At 39.8% G+C, this 18,976-nt stretch overlaps 3 protein-coding genes across 4 annotated transcripts; 2 read left to right on the top strand and 1 right to left on the bottom strand.

The window, feature by feature from the left end:
- The first annotated feature begins 151 nt into the window (after window positions 1-151).
- On the top strand, window positions 152-3,409 carry LOC135485167 (DDB1- and CUL4-associated factor 4-like protein 2). Its single transcript, XM_064766950.1, has 4 exons — window positions 152-1,047; window positions 1,491-1,658; window positions 1,934-2,048; window positions 2,241-3,409. The coding sequence occupies exons 1-4, from the start codon at window positions 280-282 to the stop codon at window positions 2,426-2,428; spliced, it is 1,239 nt and encodes a 412-aa protein (XP_064623020.1). The 5' UTR covers window positions 152-279; the 3' UTR covers window positions 2,429-3,409.
- A 1,697-nt stretch (window positions 3,410-5,106) lies between these two features.
- On the bottom strand, window positions 5,107-13,799 carry LOC135484326 (zinc finger FYVE domain-containing protein 1-like). 2 transcript variants are annotated; one of them, XM_064765683.1, is made up of 11 exons: window positions 12,261-13,799; window positions 11,313-11,829; window positions 10,601-10,815; window positions 10,209-10,306; window positions 9,853-9,967; window positions 9,262-9,362; window positions 9,007-9,124; window positions 8,467-8,637; window positions 8,134-8,311; window positions 7,678-7,782; window positions 5,107-7,323 (listed from the first exon to the last, which is right to left on the bottom strand). In XM_064765683.1, the coding sequence occupies exons 1-11, from the start codon at window positions 13,605-13,607 to the stop codon at window positions 7,091-7,093; spliced, it is 3,198 nt and encodes a 1,065-aa protein (XP_064621753.1). In that variant the 5' UTR covers window positions 13,608-13,799; the 3' UTR covers window positions 5,107-7,090. The 2 variants fall into 2 exon arrangements, with proteins under 2 accessions (XP_064621753.1, XP_064621754.1); XM_064765684.1 differs by having other exon boundaries at window positions 7,678-7,770; window positions 12,261-13,795.
- A 97-nt stretch (window positions 13,800-13,896) lies between these two features.
- On the top strand, window positions 13,897-16,955 carry LOC135484327 (uncharacterized). The gene is made up of 2 exons (XM_064765685.1): window positions 13,897-14,079; window positions 14,493-16,955. The coding sequence occupies exon 2, from the start codon at window positions 14,517-14,519 to the stop codon at window positions 16,119-16,121; it is 1,605 nt and encodes a 534-aa protein (XP_064621755.1). The 5' UTR covers window positions 13,897-14,079; window positions 14,493-14,516; the 3' UTR covers window positions 16,122-16,955.
- The last annotated feature ends 2,021 nt before the right edge of the window (window positions 16,956-18,976 follow it).

Raw genomic sequence — 18,976 nt, 5'->3', positions numbered from 1 at the left:
CGCTTTCCCCACACTTTCGCTGTGATCAAAGCGAAAGTTTCTTACATATGTGTAATCATATTTTAGAAGTTACAAGTTTTACTGATCATAAAATGTATAATTTGTTTTCTTTGACCTGTATCAAGTTATCGACCTTAACACTTTAAACATCTGCCAGGTTTCTATTATGACCGTGAAAAGAAGCGACATTTTCGTATACAGCCAGGGACTAGCAGTGTCCCACACGCCATTACGCAAGAAAAGATACAAAAGATAGAAGCAGAAGAAAAAAGACAGAAGATGCTCAGACAACAATTTGGTGCTGTCCGCATCAGACAACTTTCCTGTACACCGAGACGGAGTCACCGCTCCTCAAATATGGTGGATGTAGAGTATCGCCGAAGCCTGAGGACAGGTGCTGGGAAGAGTTTGAAATGGATAAGTGATGTGATGCGGTTTCGAATGCCGTGCTTGAGGACGTGTTCTGTTCGAAAAGTGTTTCCTGAACCGTCAGACATGTACCAGTCTATAGAACACATGCGTGCAATGCAGACGAGTCCAACTTATGATCGTCTTCTCGGTCTCTGGTCCCTTTCTGGTACTGTGATGCAAAGAATTCAGCTCTTGAACTTAAAGCCAGCCATGACTGCAGATAGTATCTGTGATGATGAAACTGTTGGTGCTACCTGTAAACCAGGCATTGATGTGAACCCCTTTGGTGCTGTCATCATGAAATCATTGAGTAAAGTGACTCACCTCTGCTGGGCCCCAATGAGTTCTGCAGAGGACTCTAGCAGTTGTGTTCTATATACGACAATGTGCATCCTAGGAAACCACCCAAGTTTGGCCCTCTTTCGAAAACTAGATTCTAATTCTGTGGAACAGTTGGTGTCAACTGAGTTCAATCTTGGTAAAAATGCCGCCTGGACTTGTGCTTGGAATAAATTTTCCCAAAAGTTTAGCATCGGGTCTGAACGGAAGGCTTTCCTTGTTGATCTGAAGACAAGGCGTTTATGGGAACTGAAAACAGGCAAAGGGGATGTGTTGTCACAAACCTTTACTCACCAGGTGGGTCATGTCAAGAGTACATTTATTTTGTCATGTACCTTTGTTTGCAGTGTATCTCTATTTCTTCCTAGTTCAAAACTACCTGCAGTTGTGGTAAGTTAAGCATTTGCAATAGGAAATAATTTGATTTCCCCCTGGCATTTGCAATTACAATGTACATTTGTAGTTTCATTTTATCCTGTAACTTGTAAAAAGTAAGTGAGTTAAAGAAGACAGTAATTGTGTCCTCCACTGATGTAGAAAAGGACACCATCTCTTCACCATCATACAGAGACATGAAAGTTCTTCCAGAAGTCCTCTTTTTCACTGAATTTGAGCTTTTTGGCATGTTTATTTAGGGCCCCTACAGCAGCATTAGTCAACATCAGTCTAAAAGACAGCCCTGGTAGAAAATTTCTGTTGTCAGTTGAATACATGTGTAACATTGTTCCTCGGTATTTCAGACTGGCTCTTCCTTGTACAGTGGGACAAGACGTGGCCTGATCTGCCAACATGACCTCCGCAGTTCCTCCACACATTATGTCTCCTCCTTCAGCCATAAATCAAGTGTTTGTCATCTCCATCTGCTACGAGATGAGAACTATCTTCTTGCAAGTGATTTCAGCGGAAAGGTGAAGTTGAAACTATTTCCAGGTCTAAAATTCAAAATGTATTTGGTCACCCATTTTATAACCATTTTGGCCTTGGGTATTGGAAGCGTGAATGAAGAGTTGAGAGGACACGAAATATTGGAGGGCACCAACTGCTGTGGCAGAGAGGGCCTTGTTCAATTCTGTGCCCCAATTTTCATTCCTCTTGTCAACAACAATTTCTTTTTAAAATTGGAGCCAGTTATGTTCTGGGTGCTCTCAGCATTTCTATTTATCGTTAACCTACTGTATTTCAGATCAACATGTGGGATATCCGTAAGGCTAAAGTGGTGATGGAATACCCTGGTCACAAAAATGATTACAGCCGCATTCCATTTGGTGTTGATGAAACTGAGACGATCATATACAGTGGTAAGTTTATCAGAAGAGATTCCTATAAGAGTGATCTAAAACACCATTGCAAGGTTTGGTTTGCTGTAAGTGGTGACATCAGGTATTTTCAAAGGCTAACAATAACATAAACTCGTCCATCTATGACATGGTTTGTCAATGCCTATAAGGTGATAATGTCCCTTTAAACAAGATTCTAATCCTGTCTTTCAGCTGGTCAGGATTGCTTCACACGAATCTGGAGCTTACAAGATGGCTCGCTTCTCCACACGATCCCACCACCCTACCCGGCGTCGAGGGAGATCATTCCAGTTCTTAGCTACTCTGGTCGATGGACTGGCAGAAATATCCCTGGTCTACTCATGGGAATCAAGGATGAAATTCGGTTCTACTCATTGTAAAAACAATTGTTTGACTTCTGCATTTTGTTGAATATCATGAAGGGTGCTTATTGAAAGGAAGAGAATACAGGCAAGATGGAGGACGGGTCCAAATATTTTTCAGAATACTGGAGCAAGGAATATGTTGTATGATATATGGTATCAAATATTTTTTGCTTGATTGTGTTATTAGTGGTTGTTAAAGGTTGTACTTAGTGGAAATAAGAATAAGAATACATGTGTAAGGATGGAGTCATGTTGTGGACCCTGTTTGCAGGATGATGAAATATAAATAGCCTTTGTAAGTTTTGATCATTGCTTGTGCTGTGTAACAGAGTGTACATTATGTGCTACCGGTATATGTTATGATGGGTTGTGAACATTTACTTGTCATTGTGCACAAAACTGACCGTCTTGGAAACTGTAGAGGCAATAAGTTATCCATGTATGATGTAAGTTGTTGATAAAGCTTTGTAATAACAGTGTGCCAGCTGCAGTAACACATTGAGTGAGCATGTATTGCCAACAGAGCTAAAACTGCATTCCCATACATGCACACTGGTGACAGGTCCTGCTGACTGGCCTTGCTGCTAGAGCATCATCTCGCATTTTCAAAAGCGGACACAGTCTTACTGCCCTGGCAATAAACTTATGGATTCCATCTAATAGTTTTATCAAAAGTCACCTATCATCAATATTGTTGTGGTTGCATCATGATCAGAGTCTTTTAATAATGTTTATAAAACTATCTCTGGTGTCTGTAAGTTTTGCTTTAGAATCATAGTCTTTGATTTAAGATCAACAATCAACAGTTGACAGTCTTAACCATGTTGCATTTAGATCTCATCAAATAATGCTATTTTTTAAAGATTTTTGGAAAAGTTTTGAATCTTCAAGTGAAACTTGCTTGAAGACACTGGTGCAAAATTGTGACCTTGCCACTTTGTACTTCCATGTATTGCTGCTTGATAGTCAAACACTATTGTCATATTGTGATTGAAAATAAACCTTGTTTTTCAAAAAAAAATCAGTCCTGTAACGTCTGTCGTCATCTTACAAAGACACCATTGCCCGTTGACAAGATGAAAGGGCATCTGGAATGAACACGAAGCCCAATAAAGCATAGAGAGGAGAAATAGGGGATGTCAACACGCCCCACGGAGACCAAAGTATTACTAAGGTTGTTTGATCCATTTAGTACAGGATAAAAATCTCGTTTACCTGGGCTCTGAGGTACTTACTGTCTCAGTTGACTATGTCCTAAAACCTATCCTCAAAGACATGGTTCATTATCAATGACACTACCACAGCTCATACCATAGCTGGAACAAAAATGTGTGCCTCGAAAAAAATGATCATATACATGGACCATTCCCAAACTCAAATGTCCTACGGATTCATATATCATGGCCCTATGTTGTAAAGCTGCTAGGGATGACTGTGTGTTCTTTAGAAATGACTTTTGCCAAAGGCCCTGACCCTTTTCCTTGGATAGAGCTAACTTCTCTCTGACATGCATAAGCTGGTCGTTATTCCAGTAGCCCACATGCATTATGATCTGACTTGGTCTAAGCTGGCATCTCACAATTTTCTGGAAGATATTCACAGTCTTGTCTCTCCCATAGTAGTCATCTGGGCCTGCTGTCTTGGATTGACCTAACATGTCACTGTGCTCCAGATGACATGCACACCAGGGCCTACTCCTTTAGGCGGAGCTATCATCTCACCATGCTTGTGAAGACAGGTACAATGTACTTGGCCGTCTCTTCTATAGGCACAGGCACAAGGGCCTAACGAAAAAGATAGTGGAATCAGAATTGTAACACTAGCTACTGTCATCAGCTTGGTTGTGACAGAGTCTAGGACGAGTGAAGCCAGCTGGTAACTACATTTTTGTACTATTTAGATCTTGGACATTGTAGCAGCTACTGTCATCAGATTTGTTGTGACATGGTCTCTACAGGGAGACATACAAGACATATGCCTTCCCAAATCAAAGAGTTGCTTGATGTAAATTTAGACAGTTTTGTAAATCGCTCGCTGATCAATGATCTAGATATTAATTGCAAGCTTGTGTCAATAACAGCAGAAATAAAAACGAGGAAAAGATTATTCTTCAGATATGACTCCCAAGAGACAACCAGCTTCGGAACAGGAAACAAGCTCCATCAGCGGCTGCTGTGTACTAGGACTGAGGAGCATCAGTTGGCTACAGTTAAGCATCTCTGCCAGCTCATATACTGATTTGGGGACAAGCACTCCAGAGCCATTTGAGAGAATGTAATTCACATAGCCTCATCCAACTCCCAGATAAATCTTTGGGGACAAACAATCCGGAGATGTTGAGAAGCATATCTGCCAGCTGGGAATTTAGTCTCAGCCAGCTCTCAGATAAATCTTTGGAGACAAAGAATCCTGAGGCATTGATGAGCAGGTTATTGCAACAGGTACAAATCTATTTTGCTTTCATCTGAAGTCTATTAGGCGTCCTTAGAAATTTCTCATATCACATAGGACATTTCCTGTAATGCCACAGGCAACAGGATGACATATCTGACAAGCTCACCCAAACAATCTACTAGAATTCATATATATCTTCCAACGCCCATGATACTTCAAGTGATTTTGATATTTGATATAAAATCAGATTTACCTTCAATCAGCTAAAGGTATTAAAACAAACAAATCACTCATTTTGTAACTATTTTCAGCTTTATTTTTCCTCCACTATATAATACATCAGTACATTTACAACCATTGATTGAGTATACAAACAAAAGAAAAAGCCAGAATCTGCACACAATTGTGAAAACCTGTACATATACTTAAATCATTCTTTAACAATAATAATGACTTATAATGGTGGAAAAAAAGTGCAGTTTTATGCAAACCCATTTGCATAAACTTAGCTGTTATACAGTATTAGTATATCAGTCTACGCAACAGCTATGTTGAAATTCATATTCAGAACATTCCCCACACAAAGGAGTTTCATAAACCTTCAATTTCTTAACGAATAGAGTAGGCCTTCAAAGAAGTTCATAGTTTTGTTTGAAGTTAAAATCCGTACTCTTTACACACTACGCAAGTGAGTTGCTAATAAAACATGCACCAAGCAACACAAAATCAGAAGGTTACCATCACAGACGAAGAAAAGCACATATACAGCCAAGTGTTGACATTTGCTGTACACAGATGATAGTGTAAATTATAATGATACAGCATGTGTGCGTGTCTACATCTCAGTTACCTCAAGGCTGTGATTGACTTAACTTTGATAACAACCTTGGATGGACATCGCCACAGCCTTTGACGCAGGTGTACATGTAGCTTAAATTGATTTATTGGAGTTATTGATATAACTATGTTGACTTTCTGCAGAACATTTGTTATACATTACAAGCAGCATAATCAGGCTAAGTATATTTTGAAAGTAAGTTTGTTATCTACAAAAAACATATCAGTATTCCTCCAGTAGACCAATTGTCCATTTCATCAGAAAATGGCACTCAGATTTGTGGTGATTTTACACAAATGCCGCACCAGTTAAATACATTTTCTCCTCTGAGATGAAATTCAAAATCTTAAGTATCTAAAATACTTGCATTGACAAAATCGGACACTGTATCAGCAGAAAAAACAAGAAATTTGATTTGGAACGAACCACTGGCAAATGCTTTAGCCTACTACATGGTCAACAATTATGACCATTGTTGCACTACGCAGTTACTACAGTGTTGTAAGCGTCTATTTCTATTTCAAACAGCCTTTCTATGACTGATCTAAGACGTCAATGCTATTCATACATGCAAAGGTCATGCAGAGAGTACTATTTTAGAGAATACAAGAAGAGTAACTACTAATTTGTCAATATTGCAAGGGTCTTTTGTTTTTCATCTATTCCTATGCTATATCGGCAAAAAATATACCCTTTATAACCAACAATTGAGATGATAAATCCTACTCTGACTATGACACTATTTTAAAGTATTTACATCAAATATACAATGTACAGCAATTCAATATAAACAATGAAGTTATCTTCTATATCACAATGAAACGTATTCAAAAAGCTATTCATTCCATTTTTGTTTTTGACTGAAGTACCCCGAAAATGACATTTGGTGAATGTGTTGCTCATTGAGGCCAATGACATCTGATATATAATGTTGAACTTTTTTCCTCTAAGGATAACTTCATCAGTTAAAGGAGGTTACAGTATTTTAGCAAACTATATTTTAAAGAACCACTTACATAGCATTGGTATAGTATACAGGGTAGAGGGGTCTCATATTTCCAGTCCAAGCTGCAGGGACCAATGATTATAAAGGCTTGATTTAACGAGAGCACTTTCTGGCTTCGGCAAAACTACGTTTGGACCCAGCAGTTGTTTGGAAATCAAAATTACCCACTGGTGCACTTGGCATCTTTTGATGATTCTTCTATTACCATCAACAGTGATAATAGGCTATTTTTAATACCACCACCAAATAACGGCCAGGCTGGTAGTAGCACTGCTGCAGGAAAATGCTCTCATGGAATCAGACACCGAAGGCCAGGGTTTTGGCACAACATTGTTGCATTGTTTCAGACTCGATGGTATGTGCTTGATACCAAAACACATATCACGGACGTTATTGACTATAGGGGAAGAGTTATAGTCACAACACACAAAATCAGCAACTAAAGATCCCCCTTCTTTTTGTTGCACTGTTTACACACTCTGACGGGCTCGTCCCAACCTCTTGATGGGACCTTCCTCCTAAACTGAGAACACACACGACACACGCCCTTCCCACAACTCCGACAGTGGTGTTTGCTGAGCTTGCTGTCGAACTCCTTGTTGCAAACATTACAATGGGTGATCTCACTGTCTGGCTCCCAGTAGTCTGGCCGTGCTGAATCCTTGATGAAATCTGAAAGGATGTGACACGACGCTTTAAGGCATGGATTCAAAATTTCAAATATTCAAAATAACTCTGGGCTTGCCCAGTGCACCTAAGGTTGGACTCCATGTCACCCCGATAAGAATACAACAACGTCACTTCAACTGTCATCAAAGTATCGGACCTCCTGCCTCTACTTCACTGTATGTATCCCAACTATCTTGCATTCTCAGCACTTTCATGATTTACTTTCACTGAGTAAGCTATCTGAACAAGAAAACATGCAATGCAAAATTTTCATTGATTTAGGAAGACACCTTGGTTTGCATTTCCCTCTTGCACAATGCCTGAAAAGAATGAGGTTGATTGACTCTTGGTACTCACCCTTGGGGTACTCTATGACAGATGCAACAAAGCCGACAGTGTTAGCGATGGTTTCTCCGACCTTCCTAGCCGTAACCTGTGGGTCCTCCCCATCTGGAATTTCAACTATATATATGGGTAAACGAAAAATAGAAAAACATGCAGTGAATATTTTGTAAAATAAAAACACGATGAAGAAATATCTGCAGTGTTCTCCACTAACCAAACAAATTTTATGCTGCTGACTCAAATGTAGAAACTGTGTTGTTTCAGCACATCTTGACCTACAAGGTATAATACAGTTGCATGTACATGTAGTGGTTTAGTCTTTATGACTTAGTTACTCCACATGAGGTCCTAGGATGGCTTTGGCACTGACCCATGCTCTTGCATGCTCAAAACACCTTCAGGAAATAAGTGAAATTTTCTAGTCTATCATGAACATGAATTTTTTGAGAAAATAGGAATCAACCTTACCTGGATTTCCAGCACCATTGTAACAACCGTTACAAACCCGGACTGGGGTCTCTCCCCAGCCTCGTTCTGGCACTGGCTTCTTCTGTGATGAACACGCATCACAGAATCCATGTCCACACGCCCGACAGTGATGTTTCGTTTCACTGTGGCCAAATTCAGCCTCACAAGCATGACATTTCTGAAAAATATATTTTTTTACCAATTAAAGCTTTCAAGCAGGGGCTGTTTTAGCAGGGTCAGTAAGGTCACGACAAAGTAATATATTTTTTTCATGGATTGCCAAATATTGTCTTTGAGTTATTGTGTGTGATTAGGGGGGGGGGGGATACTTACAATTATCTCCGAATTGGGTATCCAGTAAGCAGGAGCGATCTGATCTGCCATCCAGGCTGAGAGCATCTTGGTTGGTTTAGCACTCACTCCACTCACAGTATCAGACAAGTAGGACATCCCATCCAGCAGCTTTCTTCCAGCATTATGAGAACTTTGGAGCACTGTGTTGCCCTACAGAGAAAAAAACAACTAATTCTCACATGCAATATTAAGGAGAAGAAGTCGGAGTTGATGTTGGGCCAGAACTATTCACACAAAGTTTGTACTAGGGGAAGTTATGCTTATGTTGCTCAGTGTCGTCTAAGAGACATAATTCCAACCAGCAACAGTGACGAGTGCCCAGTCCTGGCTTCAGCTGCCTAACTGATGGGCTCAACCATGCCGAGGTTGGTTCATCCATGCTTTCCTAGGTCCACATTTTCTCCCCCTGACTATGGTCACAGTGCCTTCCTAGTAGTTTTATGGTTACAAACACTAGGAAATTAAATTTTCATCTCGAGAAGAGTAGCCTCTTGATGCGGAAGACCACCAGAAACTTACCCCTGGCCAAACATGTCTGATCTCAGTCCTGACTGCTTCCTTTTCTGGTTCTTCATTACCATACCAGTATTTACGACTCTGGTAGATGATGCCATGTTGTGGGCACTCCAAGATATAACTGCAACAGAAAGGTACAAGTTTCAAAGATCTGCATACAACTCAAAATAATCAAATAGATGTCTCTTAGTCTTATAATTTCAGAAATCTTCTCCAAAGAGCAAGGCAAAGCAGGAGAAACTCGGAGCATACACTTACCCTGACCATGCAAACTTTGCTAGTCCTACCCATGCCCCATCTGAAGATGATGCAGTCTTTGGTATGACAATCTTATTACCTTTCCCAGCCATGTGGCAGATCTGAAAAAGAAGAGGCCGCTTGTTTATTTTGTTAGGGAGAATGGACACAAGGAAGATCAGCCACTTGTTTAAATGATCAACTGACTTATTGGCACCAGTACAAGCACAAGCTACATTGTAGTAACATGCACAAGAATTATGAACTGTTTTGCCATAGATTTTATTAGGTCAAAACACATAAAAGTAATATACATAGGCCTATAAACATCTAAAATATCGTGTTTACTTGATATAGATATTATCTATCAGAAAAGATCGCAAAAACAAAACAATTACCTTTAACTACAGCAATTGGTCATAGAAAGCCACCAAAGGTCAATTAGCTGTTATATTATGAATCATAGGCATTGTGTGCAAAGTGAGCAAGAGAAAAAGTGTCCTTCAATCATTTAAGCTCCTGTAATAGAGTCAAAATAGCTATGTATACTTTTAGAACAGCCACGTAGTATATGGAGCGTGTTGCCCTGAAAGAATCTGAATTGAACGCTACCTTGCAAGTGAAGACTGTGTTGTTGTACTTGGTGGTAAACACACAATTTTTCTCTGGCCCAGCATCATGGTCTGCATCCTCCTTTGCATGGTTCATGGACTTGGTACATCGGGCGCTGAAATACAATGGTCAGGTCAATGACGCAGTGGAGAAGACTGCACTTCCACACACAATAAATAGCTTCCAACTACCCTAAGATGGCCAATTTAACCCCCCTACTTATGCCTATAGTCCCCCTTAGGCAAGAAGAGTAGCTGATGCTCCTTGCCATTGCCCCTTGGCCCCTAGGCTGAAGGATACCTAGAGAGGATGATACTTAAAAGGGATTCAAATGATTTTATTGCCACAACACTTACCCACAGGATAAGCATACAGCTTGGCACGTAAAATACTCATCAGGAAATGTACTGGGCAAGTGCATGCCAATATCACCATTGAACTTCTCATTGAGAGCCTACAAAGAATGAATAGAGAAATCATCAACAAAAAAACCAATACATTTTTCTAAGGTTGTGAGTTGCCATGAGTTGGATGGTTGCAGGCATTTGACAGGTCAGCAGAGGCCAAGTAATGACTTCTAAATCAAACGGCTTTTCTTACTTTTGGACTCTATTCTTAACCTAAAACCCTTGCTTGCAAGTTGTAGCTTTAGATTGCACTGGCCATAGCTCCTCTGCTCTGTCTTTGGTTACTGGACAAGACGAGTCATATGATCTGGATCAAATAAGAAAACAGAATATATACTGACCTTCAGTGCTCCATAGATGACCCTTACACTCCTGGGAGCCCTGACTGACGTATTCTCCAACTGTTGTCTGACTTCACGATGCAACTCATTGAAGTTTGTGTTTTTTTCTGTTTTTGTCCCAACATAGTTCAGGGCACAAAAGGCATCTGTTTTGCAATTTGATGTTTTAAAGTGGCTGGTCAACTTTTTGTGGACAGTATTTTTGTATTCTTGACCTGGAGATATATACATTTACATGATTTATAATAAAAAAATATTTAAATGACATCACTTTTATGTTTTGTGATTTGGAAAATCCATCTGTCATTTCTTACGCATTAAGTGCTTGATTCACATGATTATTATCACACAATTATTGATCACAATAGCACAACGGTATGATTCACCAAAGACTTTGGATGTAAATTTTAAGGTCGAACACTTTAAATCTGGTTCATCATACAATGTTCACTATACTGTGACGTACATGTACTGGTAACAGTTAAATTGTAGGAGAGGTTATTTACCTCATGCAAGACACTAGACATGAAACTATACAACCTAACCTACATGCATGTCTGTACTAATACACAAACGTCATGCTTATGTTTTAACAAAATAAATGGCAATATCAAAAGACTGCCCCAGATTTATTGACAAGCATATTCTAAGGAAATCTTTTTAACTTAATACTTTCCGAGCATCAGATTTTAACTAAGTACACAATACTCACCATGCATGCCTGCTCCCAGTATATCTGTGTGTTTTGTCTCATGAAAAATGATAACAGATGGACCAAGTCGAGAAAGTTGACCATCACCAAGATCAAACCTCTTCATGGCAGCACTGAGTTCCTTTGAGAAATGCTTCAAGTATGAATTTGACGCATCACCAAGAAATTTAAACATATCCGCATGCAGCCGCTCCGCGTTAGTCCTGTAGATTACAACATCTGATATTGCAAGAACCTTTAGTAAGAGCCTTGTCCGTTGATTGGCATTGGAGGTTGAACCCAGCATTCCTTCTGTGTCAACTATGATGGCCTTGTTCTCCTTACTATAGGCACACCAGACGCCTATTGTACAGGATGACTGACTAGGACATGTCGTGAAGACCTCTTGGCCGCCAAAAAAGGTATGGTTTAGAGTGTAAGACTTCCCATCGCCTGTGTTCCCAAATATAGAGACAACTTTCACATCAGTTTCATTTGATATCCCTAACCTTAGGAAGAAATCTTTCTCGCTTTCCACCTGAAAAGGCAATAGAGGACAAAACTGAGTTAAGCTGAGCATATTTTGCAAAGCCAAGTCTTTATCCTTTCGTTTATTATGTTAGCAGACACAAGTTATATTTATAGTACAAAGCAAATTCCATTGAAAAACGAAAGAAGGACACCATGCATAACAAAGACATTTTTGATTACTTGACTGACACTGCAAATATAATTCTTTCTATGTCACAATAATTTAGATGTCTTTGTGTAGCTGTCATGTTTCTTTCAGTTTCTATTTTAATGAATGGGAAAAAATGAGCTCAAAGTGGTTAAGACTATTTGACAAGTTCTTGTTACATCCCAAGATGGTCGCAGTTTACAGAAAGAGGGGTCTTAACCAGATAGAAAGTTTGGAACATTCCAGCTATGTCTATGTACCAGGATTCCATTATGCTACATGATACCCACCTGAAGTTCCTCTTGCTCATTAACAATGGGGAAGCTCTTGTATCCTTCATAAATCTTCCACATGTCATCACTAGACATCCCCAATGATCTCAAGGAACTCTCAAGGGTAGTCTGAGCAATATCTGGTATACTTGACATGCTACTATGACCACTTTGTTTCTGAATATGGTATTCCTTATTGGGGATGGACTCCTCCTTTATGTCTTCAATTTCAGTGCAATTGCCAAGCTCTTCTTCAATGTCAGGATAGATTGTGCGTGTCTCACTCTCAGTCTCCTCTATCAGATCAACTGGTAAATGGTTGGCTGTATTGAAAATAGGTATGTTTTCTTCAGGTGTCTTTGAAAGGGAGGCAAAGTAATCCTCTAGAGGTTCAACTCCTTTAAATTCCTCGGAGTTATGGAAAGATTTAAATTCGTCTGATTTTGCTATGAATAGACTGTCAAACCTGTCTTCTTGCAGAACAGTTGTATCTACCCCAAGTTCCTGAATATTTGCTGAAAGGCCTATATCTGGTTTCTCTGTGATCACAATGTCTTTCTTTGTGCTTTTATTATCGCATCTTTTGGTTGCAGTTGATGCAACAGGTTCAGCAAATCCTGGATGTTTATGTGGTATATTTCCTGTGATTCCAATATGTCCTGGAATCGTGTTCTCCTTTGGCACATCAAGGTCTAAGACAGCAGCATTCAGACCAACAGGTTGGTTGGACTTCAAAGATCTTAAATGTTTAAAATTTGCTAGATGTTTTGGAGGACTAGAAGAGAAATGGTCATCACTGACATGTCCCAGCGTAAAAAAATCACCATCATCATCCGAGGTCGGACTGCTAGGACTAGCACAATCAGCAATGATATTTGGTTTGATTGAAAAACCAGAAGACAAACCTCTACCACGACCACTGTTGTTTCTTCTCTGACGAATCTGATTTTCAACAGGCTTTACATCCACCAAGAGAATGTCTTTTGCCTGATTATTCACTGGCACAGGTGGTCGGTATGGTGACCGTTTGTGATTCTTCTTCCGACCAACAGCATGCAACTTTGAATCACAAAAGAAGCAAAAATTTAGCTTGCACTCCTCACAGCTTAGGTCTGCATAGTTCCTTTCTGAGCAAGAGAAATTCTGACACAACAGGTGATCTGGTGGCACTTCTATTTTTTTTCGATCGTGGTATCTAAACTTGGAAATGTCATGCAGTTTGGCCTCACATGCAGCACATTGTCCAGTCCCACACTCATCACAAGTGAAAGTGGCTTCAGTGCGAACGCCGTCGCATGCAAACTTTTCTTCGCAGAATCGTTTCGAAGATCTGCTTTTCTGATGTCTTCTACTTCCAGCCGACATGCCAATCTAGCCAACAATAGTGAATATTGCCCTATTGCACTGGAAAAGCGAAGATAACGTCCTTATCTATTTCATGTTATTCGGGCTGAATCATGAAAATGGTAAACACGGAAGTGAGGAAATCTCGATGGGTTTGACTAAAAATGAGAATCTGGTAAGCGGAACGAGGGATCTCGATGGGTTTGACTAAAAATGAGAATCTGGTAAGCGGAACGAGAGACTTCGTGCGGTTTGAAATGGATACAGAGCTAATTTTCAAGACTTTTCAACTATCAAAGTAATCATTGTACTCTATTTATGAATTATTTTCATCATGTTAAGTGCTCTGAGGAGTAGTTTCGAGACAATAGAATTAGTTCTCCCGAAATCAGTGAAAAACCATGCAGCAGTTTTTAGCGATGGCGAAAACTCACGTGATAATCTTTGAAAATGGTGGAAATCCCCTCGAACAAAAGAACAAAAAGCAAAAATTGTGAGTTTTTTGTCGATTAAAAGTTGAAAATCCCTCTTTTTAGTCTTTATTTACTAGTACTAGACCATTAGGGAATAGTGAAAGCTAGTGGGCATGTCCATTGTACCTAAACTGTCGATATCTTATTAGATTGATTATGTCAAGATTGGCCCTGGAGTGTGGGTGCACATTCCCATTGAAATCTGTCCAATATTAGTTTAGGAAATAGATTCTTGCAAGCTCGCACAGTGATGAAATTGAAAAATTTCCAAAAAGCGCCTCTAGTGTCAAGATTGAGATTCTTGGTGTTGTGACGTTTGTGTAGGTCTTGGGTGATCTAGTAATAGTATCATCATCATTGACTTTCAACTTTGTCATTTTATTGTCATTTCCTTACACTCCATTATCATATGATTTTGTTTTAACTTTTTCAGAGGCAAGGAATTTCTGACACAGTCATGGCGTCTGAAGATGACGAGCGGCTTACAACAACAGAGTATGTTCCAAGAAAGTTTATCGAGGAGTACACAGATCCTTATCCTAAACATGAGTTGGTTCAGGCAAGGGCAGCTCTTATCAAGGGTGTTTGTGAGTGGTCAGAGAGGAAGGGCACCTTCAAACTGAAAGAAAAGCTAGGAATACCAGACAAAATCGATACAAATCGTGTTATGTTTCTACTTCAGCGTGATCAAGGAGTCACTATTGGTCCCCCCTCATACAGTTGGAAATCTGACCGTAGTTTCGAACAGTTTGGTCTAAATCAAAGCCAGATACCAACCTATGCATCAGGAACACCTCATCAGTTGAATGCATCTAGTTCAGGTAGTGTTGCGAAGCGGAAATCTGATAATTTGATAGTCGTGGGAGAAGAAAAACGACCTTGTCCGGAATCAATTGGAATGAGTGGAAAAGCTACAGCTGGTAATCTTATTGTTGTTAGTCCCCTGAAACAGGAGGAGACGGAAGTTAGGAAACGAGCAATTAGTCCAATGAAAGTGATTGAACCTGGAAAATCGGTGCTCAATATTACAACTGTTAACTCCTCCTCAAGATTTGTGGATAAATCCATTGCATCTGCAATTTCTATTGTCAATAAAGTTTCCAGCTTGGGATCGTCTGCCTCTGATAGCTCCAGCTCTGCCAGTGCTGAAAGCGCAAGGCCAGTGTCTGGCACTACTTCTACGATAAAAAAACCACCAGAAAATGACTTCAAAAAGGAAGGACCTGAATCTGTTAAAAATGTGCAAATCACTAACATTCTTAAATGTGACTACTGTGAACATGATGAAAATGTGTCCAACAAGCTGAACATGCAAAGTCATTTAAAGAGCTCAAGGCATTATTCAGCTAGTGTTTATGGAGTAAAGAAGACGGGCAACAATGTTGAGTTGCTTGACGTCAAGAAAAAATTGTATGTTCTCGAACGTTCTGCTCTGCTTAAAAGCCATATTGTGAGATGTCCCGAATGTGGAAAAATATTTTGTAATGTTTTCCAGTGTGGTTTGCATTACAGGGTTAAGCATTGTCAGACGGATGTGATGGAGAAATATGCCCTTGCCCCAGTATCAGGAATTAAGGTAGCTGAATACACTGCACTGAACATAACTAAGTGTCTAGTTTGTAATGAAAGGTTTGACTCACTGAACCATTTAAACCGGCATGAACAAAGGAGGGGTCACTTTCCATTTGAAAATGTTAACACGGGTAAAAACAACAGTCTTCTGCTTTTTTCGAACAGTTTAGATAAGAAAATAGCTATAAAAAACTACTGTTTGATGAAAGCCCACATTTTAAAGATTCTTAAACGAAGAAGTCGACAAGAATTGACCATAGAAATGTTCATCCACACAGTGCAGATCGATAAGTCGTCTGTCAAAAGTCTTCCTCCCCTTGCCTCTAATTCCACCACCCTCGATATTGTGAGTAATGATATTGCAACATGGAAAACCATCATGACGTTCCATCGTTCGCGTTTAATTGGTCATGATTCAAAAAAAGCTGACAAGAAGGTAATGGCACATTTGAAGGCACTCCGAGATAGTATCCTGAATTCTCCTCCATAGTAGCCTCCAGTCTCCTCCATAGTAGCCAATGCCAGTGACTATTTTGAGGTTTCAACATTTTAACCCAATTGGACTGAAAGTCTGGGCTTGGGTTAACCAATAAGGTTCCATTAGGAATTTGTATTTTGTAAAGTTCCAGCTTCCAAAGAATTTTCCAATTACTGACAGGCAGTTGAAGCGGTCATATTTCCTTTATTGTTAAGTACTTTTGTGTGTAAAACAGCAGGTGCAGGTGTCCTGCTAACACCACTGTCTGCTATATGTCGGTCATTGCAGACAAATCCACTGTATTTGCTATTATTGTAATGTTCACAGATAAGAGCAGTTTGGATTAAGTAAGTATTCTAAAACACTTTGGTTACAATATGTCATTTTTAAAGGAGTTTTGAAAGTATCAGCCTCATTTTGACCCCAGTTGGAGGTTTTGGTCAGATGACCATAGCCTCTTGGGTTGATATAAAATCTGTAAATAAACAGCATAATCTGGGTTGATAATACCCATAATATGATATGTATAATGAGGTGTTTTAGAATAGAAATTGATACCTCTCTGTCTGTCTTTACTGGTTGTCTCAAAAAACAACTCTTTGTAGAGCTGTCTTTTCACCCAGAACTTTGGCTACCACCTCCGTTTTAACTTAACCATTGCAGTGCCTGTCGAGAAAACCAGTATCTTCAGTTCCTTATCAATTCCTTAAGCCCAGGTGGCTGCTGTAAATATTTTGTTATTGGCAATATCTTTAGATGCGTAAGAATGACCTTGCATTATGTTCAAGAGATCAATGTAATTTGGGATACATGTAATCATCATTAATAAAGACTTTGTAAAATGTATTTCTGTACTTGCTGAACTTTTTATTCCTAGGTGGTCGCTATGCCCTGAAGCGTCTCAGGGCTTACTGTCTTCCAGTAAGTTTGCTAAGACAAATCCCAGGTGTACAACGCTCTCCCGTTTTCTCTGGACAGATTGGCTCCACAGTCATTTGGTATCTACAAAGATAGCTAGTACACTGATGGAGCTTTGTTTCCTGTCCCTAAGCTGGTTGTCTCTTGGGAGTCATATCTGTAAGTTGCCACAGCCTATCCCCCCCAAGTGGCTTGCAAACATCTGGGCTGGTCGTCTTACAAAATCTATTGGTATGAATTGCATCTAAGTTGCCTGCTGAGCTCACAGAGACTTTCTTTCTCGGACACCGTCTATCTTACTACTAATCATAGTTGTAACTTGTATGTGCCCAATATTTTTGGAGAGAGCTGATACCATCATTTTCGTTGGCATGTCGCTTGGGTCTCAATGCATTTCTGACTCTATCTAAAGACTATAGCTTGATTTCCCACATTCACTGCGTGATCTTCTAATGTGTGTCATTATTTAAATGATCAAGACCTTATTTCCACAGTCACAGAGGTCAAACTCTGCGAAACCATAACGGTATGGTAACCATATTCCCCCAGCATATATATCCATCAGTTTCATTGACAACAGGTGAGCAAATGGCCCCTGGCCATTTCATTGTGACAGTAAACTCAAAAACCAGTCAATCGAAATGTCATTGATTTCTTTATTTCTATCATGTCTTAAGCGTGCGAGGTGTTTCTTTATCAAGGTGCAAAGCATTTTGGGACCAAAAGAAGTGCGGACGGCGAGAATTTATTACTTCGTGCATTACTGTAAAATCGGTTGGAAGTCGTCGCAGTTCGGTCAGATTTTGCCGAGAAGTCGAGGTCTATCAAAATGGAGCAGAGAAGACGGAGTTGTCCTCTTAGAGGTCTCATCCCGCTGGTTTTTCACAGATTGCATCCAGGAGTCTGAGAAGGCGCCCGGGAAGATCGTTTTTAGGATATTTGAATCCCGGATTTGAATTCACCAAAGGCATAGTCACCGCTGGTAAAGTCACTTTCAAAGAGTTTTTAAAATAAGGGGTTTGCCAGGATTTGTCACAACGGTTTTTTACTATAAATTTGCAAATAACTTCGTCGGTTTCATACGAAAATTATCACCTATATTTCGTCATGACTTCGGCCAATTTAACAATATAACATTTGATGGGCGAAAATCTCCTGACATGGCGCGCTCGATCACTTGGTAATTTCTGAAGTCATGCATACTACTCTCTTCCTTCGTTATTCGAACGAAAACCTGGAAATCAAGAAAGAATTACTTATTTTTTTTACAGTTCTACATTTGATATCTGATGTAATGATGCTAGCTGTTCAGGAACTGGAATGATGCCATCATAATCAAGTAAATCCTGTGTTTATTCGTGTACCTGCTCGTGACTGACTGACTACCTGATCACAAGAGGCATTTTGGAACTAACAGTTGTGTGAAATGTCCCTGTCGGCAAATCTTCAAAGATGGGGCATTATTTTTCGAGCAAAAGAGCCCTATCTCACCTTGGCCTCCGGAATGAGTTTAAAACATAAGCATTCATTTGGTTTGGCAGTAAATTTCATGACAACTCCGTTATTTTCCAATTTGTGTGCGCCACCAGGAATGTTCTTAAATCCCAAGAAACTTGAATCAATGGGGATTTTGATGTCGTCAGCTATGATGTAGTCATACTCGACATGCATTAGGTAGATCACCCCTTTGACCTTATTTTTCCGTTCCATATTCATCCGATGTCCGATAGTTAGGCCTATCACTGGGTTTTGTCAAAGGAAACCTGTCGGAATATTATGAAAAGTGTGGACAATAAGTCAGTTGTAACGACATTCACTGTATTAAGGCTTCGTCCGAAGTGCGTCCAGGATTCTATTTTATTCTGAGCCCACGAGTCGGCTCTGGATTATATGACATCCTTTGTAGAGAAGGACCCTTTCCATGGGGACATTCAGCTATGGTCGTCGCG

Source organism: Lineus longissimus, chromosome 3 (genome assembly GCF_910592395.1).
Source record: "Lineus longissimus chromosome 3, tnLinLong1.2, whole genome shotgun sequence".
NCBI classification, from domain to species: Eukaryota; Metazoa; Nemertea; class Pilidiophora; order Heteronemertea; family Lineidae; genus Lineus; species Lineus longissimus.
Note: the sequence above shows the minus strand (reverse complement) of the source record. Positions and strands in the feature narration are given on the sequence as shown.